The sequence below is a fragment of the Schistocerca nitens genome, chromosome 4, assembly GCF_023898315.1.
Source record: "Schistocerca nitens isolate TAMUIC-IGC-003100 chromosome 4, iqSchNite1.1, whole genome shotgun sequence".
In the NCBI taxonomy this organism is placed as follows: domain Eukaryota; kingdom Metazoa; phylum Arthropoda; class Insecta; order Orthoptera; family Acrididae; genus Schistocerca; species Schistocerca nitens.
In genome coordinates this window covers 870,374,021-870,393,137 of record NC_064617.1, presented here as the reverse complement: position 1 = coordinate 870,393,137, position 19,117 = coordinate 870,374,021, and the positions used below count along the sequence as shown (strand labels likewise).

General features: G+C 40.6%; 1 protein-coding gene across 1 annotated transcript in view; it reads left to right on the top strand.

Annotated features, from left to right (window-relative positions):
- Nucleotides 1–19,117, top strand: part of LOC126251913 (galactoside alpha-(1,2)-fucosyltransferase 2-like) — a 291,016-nt gene that overhangs the window by 187,140 nt on the left and 84,759 nt on the right. The window contains exon 5 of the mRNA XM_049952645.1: nt 13,155–13,379. Coding sequence (XP_049808602.1) covers nt 13,155–13,379 — 225 coding nt within the window. The remainder of the gene's footprint in view (nt 1–13,154; nt 13,380–19,117) is intronic.

Sequence of the window (19,117 nt, the reverse complement as noted above, 5' to 3'; positions counted from 1 at the left end):
ACGCTAACTTTGCAGAGGAACAACGGGGTCTTGGAATTAAAGACGTTAATCTAGATGTGCCGCACTGTTTCTAACTCGTGTTTTTAAATTAACACATGCCACTAAGACAGGCATTACGAAACTTCTATTCCTCTCATTAGATCATGGGGACAAGAACGCTCCTGTTAATGTAGCACATATCGATGGCAGCCTAGATTACGTCGGAAAGTACTATGTCGATTGGAGCTATGTAAGACTTCCACCAGCACAAACCAACACAAGAACAGTCTATGAATGTTACCAGAAAGCATCCTCACAACCCAATTCAGATAAAATATCGTGCTAAAAACTGGATGAACATTTGGAACAATACCAACAGTGAAATTCTACCCACTAGAGCCAGTGCCGTGTGGTATGACGACGTAAACGAAACCATACCCACAGCGGGACTATGGAAAATCAAATTGAGACCATCTCCATACTGCGACAAATGTCAGCTTGTAGAAACTGTAGCGCACATGTTCTTAAGTGGAAATAAAATCAGAATTTGGAACTGGTCTAGGAAGAAATTAGCGCTTATAACAGAACTGCAGAAAGTCATATACCGATAACTGAAGCAATGCAACCCGACTGGAAATGCTACCCGTCCGCAAAGAATAACAGTTATTCGTGGCTTCTGGGACAGTTAGTGTTTTACATGTTAGCAAACAAAACTTCGAACTTAGAAGAGTGCATGTTCTGTATTGCAGAAGAGCATTTTAAGCTGAAGAAGAATAACAAATATTAGTACTAGTTTCAAAATTTTTTATCTGTTGCTTTATGTGAGCTACAAAGACGACAGCCGGCCGCTGGTGGCCGAGCGGTTCTGGCGCTACAGTCTGGAACCGCGCGACCGCTACGGTCGCAGGTTCGAATCCTGCCTCGGGCATGGATGTGTGTGTTGTCCTTAGGTTAGTTAGGTTTAAGTAGTTCTAAGTTCTAGGGGACTTATGACCTCAGCAGTTGAGTCCCATAGTGCTCAGAGCCATTTGAACCATTTTGAACAAAGACGACAGTTTTATTGATTAGAAGCAGAATACTTATTCTTTCTTCTCTATTATTCCTGGAATCTTTTTGATACGTGTTTCCTTAGTCATACCCCACTTGCACAGTATATCTTAAATACCATAAAAGAGGAAGCGGGATGGAATCATAGTTGGTAGTCACACTTTATAATTAAGACACTTTATTGGCATTGCGCCTTTAAAAAAAATAATTTGAGAATTACAAATTGTGGACAAGCCATTCGATAAAACTTTACAAATAAAATTAGAAACCCAACGTACGCATAACTCAAACAATTCCAAATTGCACCAGTTCGCTTCACCTGCGAAGCCACAAGATAAGAAACGCGGAAAGCAAAGATAGCTTACCTCAACCACAATCGATCTCAACGATATATCAACAAAATAAGACTGGCCCCAGCTTGCCACTGTTCACTTTTTATGTTGGCTCTGAAGTGAGACTGTTCTAATTTGGCAAACCCCTCCGACGTTCTAATTTGGCAAACCCCTCCGACTCCGAATTTACTTTCATTTGATGAAAAATATGTGGCTTCCTTACAGACATCATATGTCTCCAGTGCATAATGTCTTACATTGTGAAATGTTTTTGAATGTTATGGATTTTTCTGTCACCTATTTTCCTCTTAAGAGTTATGTCCTACAAGGTGCTCACGCCATTGGAAGTGGCAATCTGGCATGTGGCCAAGCCTCGGATCTTTGACCCCTGCCCTCGTTGCCTCCGCCTACCTGGTGCTGATAGTCTTCGCATTACACAAAATGTGAGTGGATGACTGGTACGGGGGCTGCATCGTGGCCAGGTTTCAGAATTCTTGACCCCTGCCCTCTTTGCCACCATCTGCCTGGCATGCACTCGAACGCCATTGGAAGTAGCAATCTGATAATTATCTTACCTTCATTATTACTTCCGTTTTGTTCTTTTATTTAAGGTATGTATGGGAATACATGGGAATAATGGAGCTGCTCAGTGACAGGTATTGGTTACCGCATCTGCCTTGTAAGCAGGAGATCCCGGGTTCGAATCCTGGTCCAGTAGAAATTTTAACTCGTTGCCGCCGATTCTGCGTAATGCCCTGATGCAGTTGACAGCGGTGATCTCTTCCGTTTCCTTTCCTATCTTCCCTACTCCACCTTCAATTTAAATATAATGTATCACAGCTACGGATTCCGCGAGGTGTCTGTTCTTTCGGACACGTCCAAAATAATAAACCACGCATTCATATAACTGTTCGTTCCCGACGTTCCCACTGGGTACCATGCGCGAATGAGTCACTCCAAGAGTCTAATGACGTAAAATGGTGTAGAGAGTATGCAGTGTTGTTTATGGTTTCATGACTGTAAATCCGCTACTACAGTTCAGAGGGACTATTCACGATTAATTGTAGCAAACAACCAACTCAAACTGTTATTAAGAGGTACAGATGTTTCACTGAAACTGAGTGTGACTCAAGGCTTTTGATTGTGTAAATCATGGAATACTTCTAGATAAGCTCAAGTACTGCGGTATGAATGAGACAGCGCTCAGATGGTTTAAATCATACCTAACTGGAAGAGTGCAGAAAGTTGAAATAAGCAGTTCACATAATATGCAAAAAACTGGTGATTTCTCAAACTGGGGAACAATCAAGAATGGGGTGCCGCAAGGTTCGGTCTTGGGTCCTCTGCTGCTCTTAATATATTAATGACTTGCCATTCTATATTCACGAAGATGCAAAGCTGGTACTTTTTGCCGATGATACAAGTATAGCTAACACACCCAACAGACAAGAATTAACTGGTGAAATTGTAAACCATGTTTTTCAGAAAATCATTAAGTGGTTCTCTGCAAATAGGCTCTCATTAAACTTTGACAAAACACAGTACATAAGTTCCACACAGTAAATGGAATGACACCATTAATAAATATAGACTTGGATCAGAAATCGGTAGCTAAGGTAGAATATTCAAATTTTCTAGGTGTATGCATTGATGAGGGGTTGAACTGGAAAAAACACACTGAATGCTATTAGGGTCATTGCAAATTTTGGTGATATACTTCTCAGTAAATTAGCTTACTACGCCTATTTTCATTCTCTGCTTTCGTATGGCATCATATTCTGGGGTAACTCATCATTGAGTAAAAGAGTGTTCATTGCACAAAAGCGTGTAATCAGAGTAAGTGCTGGAGCTCATCCAAGATCATCCTGCAGATACTTATTTAAAGAGCTAGAGATCTTCACTGTAGCCTCACAAAATATATATATATATATATATATATATATATATATATATATATATATATATATATATATATATATATATATATATATAAGGTTAAATAACTTTGGCTCGGAAAGGGGTAAATTATGCTGCCACAAAAGTCTTTGCTCACTTACCTAATAGCATCAAAAGTCTGACAGATAGCCACATAGCATTTGAAAGGAAATTAAAAGAATGTCTCAATGGCAACTCCTCCTAATCATTAGATGAATTTTTGGATATAGTAAGTGGGTAATTTCCCCAACACCCACAAAAAAATTTAAAAATTAAAATTATTAAGTGTCATGTAATATTTTGTGTTATGTAATATCTTGTATAGACACCTTTTATTAACCTGACACGTTCCACATCATTACGAAGTGTCGTATCATGCTCTCTGGAACACGTATAATCTAATCTAATCTATGACACTTGGTCAGGGTCGGGCAGCACTCTCTGACTCAGTGGTTGAGCAAGTTTGGCAGTATTACATTCGTGGTCCGGGTAAACCAGCGAGACGTGCCAACTCAAACTTAATTACGCCTAGTGTTACAGTGTGGAAGGCATTACGGAAACGCCTATCTTTCAAACCCTACAAATCGGAACAGTTGCAAACTTTAAGAAAAAGCGACAACGAAAAACGAGCTCAGTTTTGAGTAGAAATGGTTAACAGAATGCAGACTGAAGATATTTTCTTAATAAAATTGTGTTCAGTGATGAAGTCACCTTCCATACCTGCGGCAAAGTGAATCAGCGTAATGTTCGGATATGAACTTAATGGAACCTACGTCACGTAATGCAACATGTACGAACTCGCTTTAGGTTAATGGGTTTTGCGCTGTTAGCCGTAACAAGGTTTACCGTCCTTTCTGTTTGTCGAATCAGCTGTAACTGACCTGTCGTACCTTGATATGCCCGAACATTATCTAATGCCTCGATTACAACAGGATAGGGGCACAGAATTTATTTTCCATCAAGGTGACGCGCCACCACATTATCATCGTAAAACTGACGCGTATCTCCGCCTGAATGTGCCGACTTGGATTGGACGTGATGGAATAATATCCTGGCAACGATGATTAACTGATTTAACCCCAGTGGACTTCTGTGTATGGGGTTATATTAAGACAGGGTGTTTGTTCCTCCATTTCGGGCAAACGTCGAAGAGCTGCGACAGGGATAACACAAGCAGTTGCTGCTATACGTCAAGACTTGTTCCGTAGCATCTGACAGGAAACTGGAACATCTGTCGTGTTCCAAAGTTAGCCAAATCGGAAATTTTTAAATAAAACTTGGAAATATTCTACAAGCAGATTAGAGATGGGTAGTTCCCGAACGAACGGGTGCAAAGGAACGGTTCACCTAGATGAACGAAAGGACCGAGGAACGAATTCCAAGGAACGATCGGTTCATATTTCACTTTGGTCGCGGCGGTCTACTTATAGTTCCCGGGAACGAGGAACGATCGGCTCATAGTTCACTTCGGTCGCGGCTGTCTACTTATAGTTCCCGGGAACGAGGAACGATCTGTTCATAGTTCACTAGCTCACTTCGGTCGCGGCGGTCACTTCGGCAGTTCTCGTTCCAGCCTCGGTCACGTGCTCGTCTCAGTCTCGGTCTCCGTCGGCCGCACTCGTCGTTCTTCGCTTGACCACCTGTCTCAGTTACACTGCCGACTGCTCCTAGTTGGTTCAGTATCCAGTTGTTCGTTTCGTCCACTGCGCTCGCCCATTTTACATGTGTTCCAAACTGTTTTTGCACTTGGGTCTGGCTATTCAGCGTCCACGACCGGTAATCAAAAAGTATTTTATAGCCACTTAAATTACATAAAAATTACGTTGTATGTAACAGGTACGTCTTTTCAGGGAACAAAAGGGCATATCATCTCACTTCATTATATCGATGAACAGCAGAAGACATACTTATAACAAGGCAAGTTTTTTCTTTGCTATTCATATATTTTTTGGTTGCATCGACTTGATTTAGCAACTAACTTTCAATAATTTGCTTAATTTTTAGTGTAAGAAAATTCATATAAAACAATTTTCGTGTATCTTTCATATGCAAAACATTACATTTAGGAAGGCTCTAATTATTTTTAAGTTTAGTTGTTTCCAATTTACATTACCTGCTAGTTTGGTTTCTTTGGGAAAAAAGTGGGTTGTGGGTCATTTTGGCTCAGTAGGAAAAGCGGTGGCTCTCCATTTGAAAAGACAGATTGCCATAAAATCGTATTTACTTATTATCTCAAAAACATTTGTTCAGAAGGAGCTTTCAAACCAAAAACTTTATTACTGCGAACTTAATTATTATTATTATTATTATTGCTGCATTAACTTTAATAATGCAACATAAAAACCTAATTTTTACTAAGCGCGTGACGCAAGTATGATGAGAAAACTACATTTTATTTAATGCTTCCATGCAGTCTACTTCGCCTACGAACTCAGAGACAACGTGAAGTATGTATATTGTTTACAACGCAGCATAGCTATGAAGTGGAAGTCGAAACGAAGAATTTTATACAAGTCACTTGTGGTCTATTAAGTTGGGAAAGCCACCAACAGGTTTACAAGACTACAAGTGGTATAGCCCATGTGCGTCGCGTGACATTTTTATGTTCTCTTCTCCAGCTCTCTACACATCGTCATCGATATTTCGCCATTGTTGCTTGCATTAGCTTGTTATTTCTTCACTGCCGAATTATTACATGTTTGTCTGTTTGTTGTATCTGCTCGTAATGGGCAACACATCGTCTGTAACTGGCGAGCAGTCTGTACTCGGGGCCGGTTTACCGTGCGCCACCCTATATTATTTCCCTGCAATCAGCCACACAACGCTGCAGTTGGCTAAACGAGAGGTTCTGCAGAATCACAGAAATTACTTCTAAAAGTGTTTAAGAATTCCGTAATGAATAAAAACCCTATACTCCAGGGGGGAGGCAAGTGCCCCCTCTTGGTGCCCTCCATCCTTCAGTCACCTACACTACTAGTTTTCAGTTTTACATGAGAACCATATACTAAGCACAAATGAACAGTGAACGAGTAAAAATGAACGGTTCCCAAAAAGGAACGATCAGTAGTGAACTAGTTCCCAAGGATGAACGAGTTTGCCCATCTCAAAAGCAGATATCTAACAGTAACTGCTTAAAGTTGACGAGTAGTACTGTCATTGTAAACATATGAGAACACTGACGGGCCAAAGTACATGTGGCGGTGCTGAACGTTACGGGGCTAGGAAAGTACACTGATCCGCAAAACTTAAGTACCATATACACTGAAACGCCAGAGAAACTGGTATAGGTAGGCAAATACAGAGGTACGTGGACAGGCAGAACATGGCGCTGCGGTCGGGAACGCCTATATAAGACAACAAGCGTCTGGCGCAGTTGTTATATCGATTACTGCTGCTACAATGTTATAGTCGGCGCAGGAGCGATGGGACACAGCATCTCAGAGGTAGCGATGAAGTGGGGATTTTCCCGTACAACTACTTCACGAGTGTACCGTGAATATCAGGAAGCTTTTAAAACATCAAATCTCCGAGATCGCTGCGACCGGAAAAAGATCCTGCAAGAACGAGACCGTGACACTAGTGCAAGCCTTCCGCAAATTGCTGCAGATTTCAATGCTGGGTCATCAACAAGTGTCAGCGCGCGAACTATTCAACGAAACGTAATCGATGTGGGCTTTCGAAGCCGAAGGCCTACTCGTGTACCCTTGATGAGTGCCGACACAAAGCTTTACGCCTCGGCTGCTCCCGTCATGACATTGGACTGTTGATGACTGGAAACATGTTGCCCGGCGGGTCGAGTCTCGTTTCAAATTGTATCGAACGGATAGACGTGTACGGGTATGGAGACAACCTCATGAACCCATGGACCCTGTATGTCAGAGCAGGGAACCGTTCAAGCTGGTGGGCGCGGCTCCCCCCACCCCCCCCACCCCACCGTCGGAGGTTCGAGTCCTCCCTCGGGCATTCAAGATTCAAGGTGGTGGGCGCCCCCCCCCCCCCCCCCCCGTCGGAGGTTCGAGTCCTCCCTCGGGCATGGGCGTGTGTGTTGTCCTTAGCGTAAGTTAGTTTAAGTTCGATTCAGTAGTGTGTAAGCCTAGGGACCGATGACCTCAGCAGTTTGGTCCCATAGTCCTTACCACGAATTTCCAATTTTCAAGCTGGAGGAGGTTCTGTAATTGTGTGGGTCGTGTGCAGTTGTAGTGATATGGGACCCCTGATACGTCTAGATACGACTCTGACGGGTGATACGTACGTAAGCATCCTTCCTGATCATCTGCATCCATTCATGTCCACTGTGCATTCCGACGGACTTGGGCAATTCCAGTAGACAACGCCTGTTTACCCTCCAAGTCAAGAATCATACCTTCTGTACCCTAGCCATCACTTCCACCCGCCAGGCAGCACGTCATGGATATCAAATTGATAGTTAATTAATTAAATTGATCATGGGAGTCACTTCGCATGGCGAGTAATTTTTTTCCAACAGTCGGATTACATTCACCAGATAGCTCAAATGGGAATTCCTGAGGGGCACACGATGTGATTTTTTGAGGAACACTACTGGGAACCGGCATTTGAAGCTGACCGCAGAAGGATTCTACCACTGCCAACACACATTTCGCGTAAGGACTGCGCTATTAAAACACGAATACAACGATTATGTTACCCTGCATAAGAGGCGGTCTTGGTTTACAGGCACACGCAAGAGTCGCTGATAGTGTTATTCTTTCTCGTAGAAATGCTATCTCTGTTTCGGAATCAAGTCTATCCATTCAACCACATACTTGCGTTGGATCCTACGGAGATGTATTTTAATGATTACAACCACTGATGAATATATTCGTGACACGCTCATATCTCGAAACGTGTTACCTTTTTTTTTCGAACTATCTGCTGCACCAAAACTACAGCACTGTTTTTTAGACAGCCCCTCTGGATCTTTTAACTGTTCCTCAGTCTCTGCACTTTTGTCCACGTGATCGTTCCAATTTAAGTCGGAACTGAGCAGAAGTCGGAAAGTGCTATATCCATCACCTTCTGCAACGCGTGAGGGAACAGGATGAGCTGAGTTAATGCAACAGGACTGTGTTTTGACCACTCGATGGAGATAGGAACATGTTGTCGTAGCTCTACCGACCAACAGAGATAAGCTATGAACTATAAAAATTTAGCTATCGCATCCGATAGAGAACTCGGTAACATGCAACCACATCCCTCTCTTCAAAAATATCGGAAATACGTACCGTCTGCATGCAGATGTCGAACATATGTGGCGACTCTGTTAAATATGCAGGTATTGGTTCATTGGAGCAGATGACCAGTGGTCGAAGTCGTTCCACAGAACAGTGTAAAGTTTTGTCACCAGTACTCTATGTTGGGGGTTGGGTTGTTTGGGGGAGGAGACCAAATAGCAAGGTCATTGGTCTCATCGGATTAGGGAAAGAAGTCGGCCGTACCATTTCGAAGGAACCATCCCGGCATTTGCCTGGAGCGATTTATGGAAATCAGAGAAAATCTGTCGCCCGTTGTGGCCGAGCGGTTCTAGGTGCTTCAGTCCGGAACCGCGCTGCTGCTACGGTCGCAGGTTGGAATCCTGCCTCGGGCATGGATGTGTGTGATGTTCTTAGGTTGGTTAGGTTTTAGTTCTAAGCCTAGGGGACTGATGACCTCAAATGTTAAGTCGCATAGTGCTTAAAACCATTTGAACAGAAAATCTAAATCAGGATGAGGGTCAGACGCGGGATTGAACCGTCGTCCTCCTGAATGCGAGTTCAGTGTGCTAACCACTGCGCCACCTCGCTCGGTAGTACTGTAGGAGGATCATATTCCACAAACTATTAATTGCAATAGAGGGTCCCTGTGTTGTCGTCTGATACATATATCTAGCACTTCGATCGTATTGCGTAATTTACGATTACGATTGCCCATCGCTCCCTCACATTCTCGCATTCTTAGGATAAAGTTAGAGGCTGAAAGATCTCCCCACATTGTCCTTGACCAACTCTTCCTGCAACACTGTCACCGATTTAATTTGTCGCTGACCAGAATTAGGAGGCTGCATTCCATGTCTCAGGAAGAAACAGACCGATCCGAGTCTGTAACTGCTGTTCCACACCAATCTTACTCAAGGCACCCATCCAAGTGCACGAGATTTCTCCAGATGTGCGCATGTCGAGGAGGTTAGCACCCCTTATCAGTGTATAGCAGATATGAAAGTTTTGTGATGGTATAGCTGATGGTTAAGAAGAGATACATGTGGCTGTCCAAAGAGGAAATGACCAAGAGTGAGAGCAGATCGAGAATTTATCATCAGAGAGAGCACCAAACGGCCTTGAACTCAGACAAGCTTCTGTCTAAGTTAACACTATAGTTAGTTCTTCAAATGTCAGTACTGCATTGTCAATTACACATCTGAGCTGTGACATCTTATATTTGAGTCCTGCTTCCCACAGTCCACCATAGTTATGGGCATGGTGTGGAGTAAAATCCCAATTGATAACCTCTAAGTTCGAAAAGTTCACCACACCTCCTACTACAGCATCATTAGACAAAAAAGTTGAAGTTCTTTGTGCACACCTCCAAATGTAGTGCCATTATCACTGTACATGTGAGTAGCTTGACAGGTAGCAGATTATACTAGATAAGCTGATCTGTCCAGTTTGCAAGATGCCACTAGATGGTACTAGAAGTGACAAAGAGTTGAATAGCTCAACAATGATGGTATTGTTCATTACAACATGACCAACCAAACGTTTGGATGACTTCACATAGGGGAGAATCATCGGCAAACTGTAGCAAGGACGAAGTGTGAGGAGTGTAGCCCTGCAGTTTTATATTGCACACTCCATTCTTTCATTTGACAGGCTGCGACATCGTCGCGAAAAAACAGTGACCCATATGTGTAATAAGTTTGCTTTAATTTACGTCTATGGTCACAAACTTTTTGTTAACAGATTACCGGTTTCGGTCTTTAATGACCATCATTAGATCTGCAGCAAAAATGGGAAAAACCTAAATACACTCGCAAACTGTATACAGCTTAAGAAGAATACATAGACCATAATGAAAAGGAGTACTGACAAAATTTACATATGTGCGCTTTAAATATGAAACGGGTATGCCTCTTCATATTTAAAGCGCACATTTGTAAATTTTGTCAGCACTCCTTTTCATTATGGTCTATGTATTCTTCTTAAGCTGTATACAGTTTGCGAGTGTATTTAGGTTTTTCCCATTTTTGCTGCAGATCTGATGATGGTCATTAAAGACCGAAACCGGTAATCTGTTAACAAAAAGTTTGTGACCATAGACGTAAATTAAAGGAAACTTATTCTTTCATTTGTGTGGGGAGCATTCTGAACCACAGGCACTGCTGCCTAAAGGCGATACAGTTGTCGACCACAGACATCCACCGCAGAAGATGGCCGCTACATTGTCTAGCAATGAAGAAGGACCCACGTCAAACTGCAGGTGCAGTTGCAACCACATTTAACAGTATTGGAAGGCCTACAATCTCATGCTCCACAGTGACACGGCGACTGCATGAGGGTGGTCTCTTTGCCCGACTACAAGTGCTTTGTTTTCCATTGACACCTGGACATTGCCAGCATGGTATCTGATGATGCCAAGAGCACCAATGAAGAGTGAGGTTGTGTGCTGTTTTTGGATGAGAGTAGGTTCAGTCTGAGTAGTGATTCTGGAAGTACCTTCTTATGACGAGAGGTGAGGACAAGTATTGCCCTCAGGAACTTTGTCAAACAAATGGCTTTGGCAGTGCAGGTGTTATGGCGTGGGGAGGTATAACGTTGTATGGGCACACTGACCTCCAGATTTTTGAATATGGTACGCTCGTAAGTCAAAGTTATTGTGACACTCCACTCCTTCCTCATGAGCGTCTTTTCAGGGGTGCATTCAGCCCTGACTTTTTATGGATGACATTGTGCAACTGCACGGTCAGAGCAGATGAGCAACTCTTGGAATGAGAGGGTACTCAGCGAATGGACTGGCCTGCCCGTTTCCCGAAATTAAATTCCATTGAGGACGTGTGGCTGGCATTGGGAAGATGTATTGCAGCACGTCCATATGCTCCAACGGCCATCCAGTAGATGTCAGCTGCCCTGGTAGAGAATGGAAAGCCCTACCACAAGACTGCTTCTTAAGCTTGTGGCCTGCATGGAAGCAAGTTGCAGAGCATGCATTGTCATCCATGGTGATCACTCATACTATTACGAGCCATATGTGGTCTTATGTAATGCCCTGGGGACCATCATAAATCACGGTGACTTTAGTGTGATCATCGTATTTCTTTCAGTTACCTTCTGTACTATGCTGTAGTAGTTGTTTCTATGTACGATCCAAGTTTCGTCAAGCTATGTTACTTGATGGCATCATGAAAAAGTTACTTTTGTCCTCAAGTTTAGCAAATCAGAGTATTTAAATATCTCAATCTCCCTACCATTTTATGGAAAGTGATGTCGCGAAACGAAGCGTAAAAATATTTGTAATAATAGAAATACAATATCTGAAGGCTATCTCCTTCTTATTTTATATATGAATAAACATAACAGAGTTTTTCTGCTCCATATTACATGTGCATGAATATAAGTTAATGTGGTAGCAATCATACCTGAGTCCACTATTATATCCTCAACCTGTCTGCCATATTTCCAAAACAAGTAATTTTTTACCAAATTAAAAAGAATGAGAATATATATAAAGTGTCTCTTCTCAAAGCAATTTTGTTAATGGTTCCACAACTGCTCTTAGATTTTGTGAGATTGTAATATTTTCAATATTATGGGTGATGTAACATTTCGATTTATATTTTGGTTATATTAATTCAGTTGACGTGTATCGATTACAGTTGTACATGTAAATCATGATGTCTTATCCTCTGGTATCTGCTGACCGAATGTTCCTTTTCAAAATTCAATTAATTGAATATTATGCAACAACTTCCACTTTTGAATTAGCCAAATGAGTTGATTCTTCATGAAACCTGTTATCCTACAATGGTCTCTAGTTACAAACGATCCACAGTTTATGGTAATAAAATGTGGAGTAATGTATTAAAGTCGGTTCAATATACAAACTATGGACTTCTTACAGGAATCCTAAAACACAAATTTTGGAAGGATTGCATTGTATCAATGGAATCAGGAAGCAATTTGTAATATGTGATAAATATATTGGACATATAAAAAAACTCAGCCTCTGGCATAAACTAGACGTAACTTATGAAAATATTTTATCCTTGTGATGCTTATTACAATTTTATGTGGACAAGAGCCTCGACCTGTGGGCATTTACTCTTGAGAATTCATTCTGAAGTATGATATATCTAATCTGGCTGCTATCTAAAGTCATGGCTTCCAATGATTCTCGTTTTGTCAATTTTATTTACGACAAGAGCTGCTCGGCTTCATCTAATCTAATGTACCGCCATTTGATGTAACAAGGCCCACTGCTTGTGAAGAAGGTATTTTTACAAATATCGAAACCTAGGTCAAGGGCTAATAAACCTTTATTTGCTGCTGATTGGCTGATTTTTCAACCTCTTCATATAAAAGAGTGATATAAAATTTTTGTAAGTTCAAAGAGATTGTTTTTAAGTGTCGTGATTGACCTTGCTTCGATAATTGATTATGAAATTATGTCATAGTATTAAATGGTGTTATTGGGTGGGAGAGAGGAAGATATTAGAGTAACAAAAGACAAATGCACAAAAGAGCACACAAAGAAACAAAGGGAACATTTTATTTTCAAATGAAGACACTATTCTTCCACCCAGCTTTCTGTTGTTACACACAATAGGGCGTAAGTGACGTCAGTTCGTGGCAGTAAGCGTGACCTTGTTGGCAGGTATGCACGGTGGGGGTGCATGTACGCAGGACGGACTACAAAGAGTTCATGCAGAACATGTTCCAACTGAAGCAGCCGGCCGGCCTCTCATACTACAAGGCAGCGGCGACCGCCATGTTGACAGACCTGCGCCACGAGTGCGCTGCTGTCGCATTCGCCGTAACGAGCGACGACAACCAGTGGTGCCAACAGAACTTGCTGCCCACTCTCACCAGAAATGCGTCTGTGAGTTTTCTCCACGTTTCATTATTAGGATACTTTGGCAGTACGAACACCTGTGAACAAATAAATACTCTTTATTACCTTCTTTTGGGTAATAAGTTGGTCTTATGGTTTTCTGGGGATTGATTCCACATCTAATCTCGTTTCTCTTTTCTAAAGCATACAGTCTTGTCAAAATGTGGCTTCGCTATAAACCAAGAAACTTGCTAAACACATGTTACTGAAATGAGAAGTAATTTAGCTTTTCAATACAGACAAAGATTTTATTTAACACCTTCTTCTTTCCATCACTTGGGAATCTTGATGAAAGTGCTCACCTTCTTCATCATTGATGTAGCCCAAATTTTCCGAGATAAATCAAAATTACCCTTAAAAAAGTACATTGTGAGGCTCATCGTACAGCATAGATTCTTGAAATTATCCTGTATTTTGGCCGTAACAGAATAATGGGTACTTTTCGTTGCCTAAGAAATTAGCAACAACCGCTTTGTATTGTACTCGTCACTCTATCCCACTCGCAGTCATTTTTTATTGGAATCAGACATCAGTTTTCGAATGTCTGGTTGGAACGTTATGCTTACGTAGGTGAGCTAATTGGCTGCCTAGAATTGGTACGACGTGAGGTGAATCTGTCTGTGGAAACTGGGAGAATCTCATTCGGGGAATTTTGGACAACATGTCTATTGCTTAACAGGGCCAGCTATGCTCCAGCAATAGTGAAGTATCAGACAGGATGAAAGATGGCTTCTTCCAGCTCTTTGAAATTCGGTAATAAAACACAGTCTGTTATTAAATTAAATCTAAATACATCTGTGATCTCAGATAAATGTGGTTCATCAAATGACACAACAATATTTTCAATAGCTTAAAAATTACAAACGTTAATATTTCTCAGTGACTAAATATTTTCGCAATGAACCTCTGAATTAACAACTTCATACAGTTTTAACAATCAATATCTCTGATGATAGCATCGCACTATAGCCATTATCCCCGAAAGCTGCATACCTGTATCTGTTTTAATTATTGACTTATGACATCTTTTATACCTTTTTATTACTCAAATGTCTGTCAGGATACCATACTCTCCACCATAACTCAGCAAATGAATACATCAAGAATACCTCATATTTGGTCATACTTGTGTATTTACTTAATGAATAGTTTACTACTTTGCAAGTGACTTTATTTAAATATAATTATAACTGGTAATACAAAATCATAGTAATTTAAGAAGTGGCCTATTGCTTATGTTAACTGACACCACTATTGAAAAAATTGCTGAACTATGATACTATCAAGCAGACATAAATAATTGTTTCAGCAATATTTAGTGACAATCTACTCTCATTTAACATTAACACACCTCCTCAAAATGGCTCTGAGCACTATGGGACTCAACTGCTGTGGTCATAAGTCCCCTAGAACTTAGAACTACTTAAACGTTACTAACCTAAGGACATCACACACATCCATGCCCGAGGAAGGATTCGAACCTGCGACCGTAGCAGTCGCACGATTCCGGACTGCGCGTCTAGAACCGCGACACCACCGCGGCCGACCACACCTCCTCAAAAAATGCTTATTTACTTATGAAAATACTTTCATTTATATTTATTTTGCATGGTCTGAGCATAACTGAATGTATGTAACATTTCTTAATTTAAATACTGTTATAATATATTATTTTAGTGCAAGAAGTGTTCAAATTGGGTTAAATCAAGTCTGTAGAACTTAAGTATGATACATGTTTGGTGGGGACAGTGTTCAGCCAATTGAAAAGCAGACAGTAGGGGAACTACACTGATTCAAGTGAAGACATTCATTTTTTCAAGTGAAGAGCTCAATGGCGCGATACTGAACACTAGAGGTGGGCCAAACGGTTATTCTGGAGTAACCGTTATCACTGTTCCAGTTATTCTTTAATAACCGTTATCGTTAACGGTTATTAATAGCTGCCAAGTTATTTTTCGCTAGGGAATACCAAATACTCCGAGGGGGCTACAGTTAAATAACGACATAGTTGGAATCCATCAGTTTAGTTATCAGTATAACTGCGAGTAGTGTGAAATGGCAGGAATGTCGTATGAATCGTGTCATAATCTTAGCTTATTAACTCCGGGTACATTTTAGTTGATGTTAGAACGATTATTAGTGTTTCATATTATATGTTTGTAGGTTATCGGTCGCTATTAGAAATATTATCTTCGCAGCTGCGACAGAAAGTACGCGGAACTTTGCCAAAGCACTGTTTAAGTAAAATGTTAGCAATGTGCGTTTTTAAGTATGAAGTAATATGTAAACTGAGTACTGTAGGTTAAATTCGAAGCTTAATTTCTTGTGCTGCTCACATAATAGAATAAAGTGTACAGCCTTATAATACAACAAAAAATATACGTAATGTGACAGATTCGTTTACTCCTGTGCTGTAAAAGCTAGTCCTATTGGGGAAAGTGTGAGTACGCTAATCCAAGTTTTATGTCAGATTTGCAAACTGCTCGATTTCTCCAGCTACAGCATGTTTATAACATATGAAGACATGCAGATCGAAAAGGTTGACAGTGTTACATTTCTGGGACTACAACTCGATAATAAATTCAGTTGGGAAGGGCTTACCACATTTTTTCATTCTATTATTTCATAACGAAGCATATTCTGTGGTAAATTATGAAATGTAGCAAAAGTTTTTCGCATGTAAAAGCGTGTAATAAAAATCGTTTGTGGTATAAATTCAAGAACTTCATGTAGGAACCTGTTCAAGGAACTTTGTATTCTAACCACTGCTTCCTAGTATATTTATTCCTTAATGAAATTTGTTACAAGTATTTCCAACCAATAGCTCAATACATAATATCAGTACTAGAAATGGGAACAGCAATCTACATAAAGACCTAAAATCACTTACCTTGGTCAAAACGGGTCCAATATTCAGGAACATGCATTTTCAATAAACTGCCAGCAAGTCAGCAACCATTAAAAACTTGGTTTCAGATAAAGCACGGTTTACAGTGTGTTTGAAACTATATGATACAGAAGTGTCTGATTCCACCCGTCATCAATATGCCGGAAATGGCTGTTTTAAGTGTGTCTATGACGCCACTACATACACATGGCAACAAACACGAAGATACATATAAATAATACAATAACATTTCCCACCAAAAATACAATCAAACCAACGGGACAACTGCGGGAAGTTGGGGGTTTTAGGGTGAGGACATGCTAGTAAAAAAAACACACCATGATCCCAAAACACAAAATGAAGAACAAAAAGAAAAAAATACAGCATTCTGCTACACCAACAAAAATCTGCAGGAATCGGACACTTCCCTTGACCAATATAGGTCAACTATAGGTGACCATACCAAAACACCATTACCCACAACTAAAAGTACGAAAATTGGAATCGGACATTTCCCTTGACCTACAAAAGTCAAACTCAGATGACGATACTAAAACATCAAGACATACAACTATGAAAATGGGAATCGGTCATTTCCGGTAACCTATATAGGTCCACCACAGCTACTGATGCCAAAAAACCAACACCTACAACTGCGAAAAATAAAACCACAATCCCGAAAGTCCACAAATCAATCATCCCTACATAAATTAAATCACATTCAATACTTCATAAATACACAAAACATCACAGCTAGAAAAAAAATTAATTACCACCAGCAAATTCCGGCACTGCAACCTAGATCGACACCCCCCCCCCACCGAGACACACACACAAAAACCAACTCATAAACACCGTGCCGTAATGACATTCACACACCACAACACCTTTCCATCGAAGCAGACGGGTGGAATCAGACGCTTCCATTGACCCATCCTAATCTGTAGATGAATATCGTAACAGAGACTGATAGACCAGCTTAGGTAAAAATTCTGCTATATTTCAGTTTTGACAGCACTTGGTTGCAACAGTCAAGATCGGGTATTCTGTGTATGATAAATTTATTAAAAGTGCGTAACTGTGTTTTATTCTGACAGTGTATCAATTCTGTAAATATTAGCAGTTACTGTGATATATTCACATGTTTTGACAATCTCCCGACAAATGATGAGGATAATAATGATTATATTCAACTGTATTATGTTATACTTTCTGACATGTTATTTGTCATTCGCGATGGCCAGCAGCTATTTCCGAAGAAGTACGTAAATATTTGTTTGCTCCAGTAACTATCGTCTCTGTAATATCACCAGGGTCTAAGACTGGAGTCACTGTATCAGGAACACAGACACACAGTTATTCCGTTACCAACTTCCACGTTACTTGTAGTAATGGTAGCCCGATAACTGCCAGAGAGCGAGAACTATGAGCCAATAACGATAACTGCCAGAGGAAAATACCGATCTCTGACAGTTATTTCCATAGTCGCTCGAATTCCTTATGGTACCTCTCTTTATACAACCCGTCCAAGCTAAATTGATATACGAGGCGGTGGCTTAAGGGAACGACCGTACTTGTTAATGCCTGTACTGCAGCTCCTATCAGCCACCGCTCGGACATTAACTTTATTTAATTGATTGTCCTAAAAGTAACGAAGGCGCACGATATAGTACACAGTTCTTATCAACAGATGGTGCGCAGTCTCACAGTTATTCCCATGGCCTATAGAACGCCTTCCAAATGGTCTACCCTCTCCTTAGTTCCTAGCCAGATCTCCAATGAGTTGACGGGAAAGCGTAGTACGATCTTCGGTCAACAGATGGCGAGAGGCACTGTTGACATTAGACAGTTATTGAAATAACTGCCTGTATCAGAGGAACGGTTATCGCAGTAACCGTTACTTTTCAGTAACCGGTTATTTCTATCAGTTACGTTATTTTTTGCTACCTCTACTGAACACTTCTACATTTGTTCTTGAAGAAGACAGACCTGCTATTCGTTTTTAAACGGAGTTGTGCATTGCCCAATTATCTAATGAGGGAGCAGCATGAGGTAAAGGCGTATATAGTGCTGGTTAGAGAGCAAGTACTCAGCAAGAGAAAACCGCTACATAGCGTCGCGAGGTACTGCAATCAAACCCTCTTTCGATTTTGATGGAGATACTTCAAGAAACGTCTTGCAGAAGTACTTCAAATATTTTTGTTTCTGGATAAGGTTCCCACAGGCTGTTTCATTATAGCCATGTCCATAGGTGTTAGCAGAATATATTCAGATAAATGAATATAATCTTGCACCTGCAACAGAAATTGCAATGGGAATAAAATGATTGTGTCTAAAACATCTCAATACAACAACAATGCTGCGCTCCATTAAATTATAATGAAATAGTGTATGTTCTTGTGACATTACCTAAAACTTTTCTGCTGAATAATTGCTCTCTAATCTGCATTCCATACAGCCAAATCAATTGCGACTTCTCCTGATGTTGCTCCTACCTTAGGTAATTGGACTATAAACAGCTCTGTTTAGCAGAAAAATAGATCGATAGTGTCTTAAGGTGGAGATGCACACATTTGCTTTCATGCCCAATAGTTAGTTTGTTGCAAATAATAACTTGTAGTTGTGATTCTGCGGTCAAATAGTCTATGCATCAGCTAGAATTGCAAATCAATAAAATAAACAGACATATTAAACAAGGGAATAATTTTAAAAAGGGTTATATTCTAAAGTCTGTACTCGAAGTATATGACAGGGAAATATATTCAATAATGTTTGTTGAAGACAGTACATCTCAAATAAACAGAAAAAGTTCCTATGATATCTAATTACAATACAGACA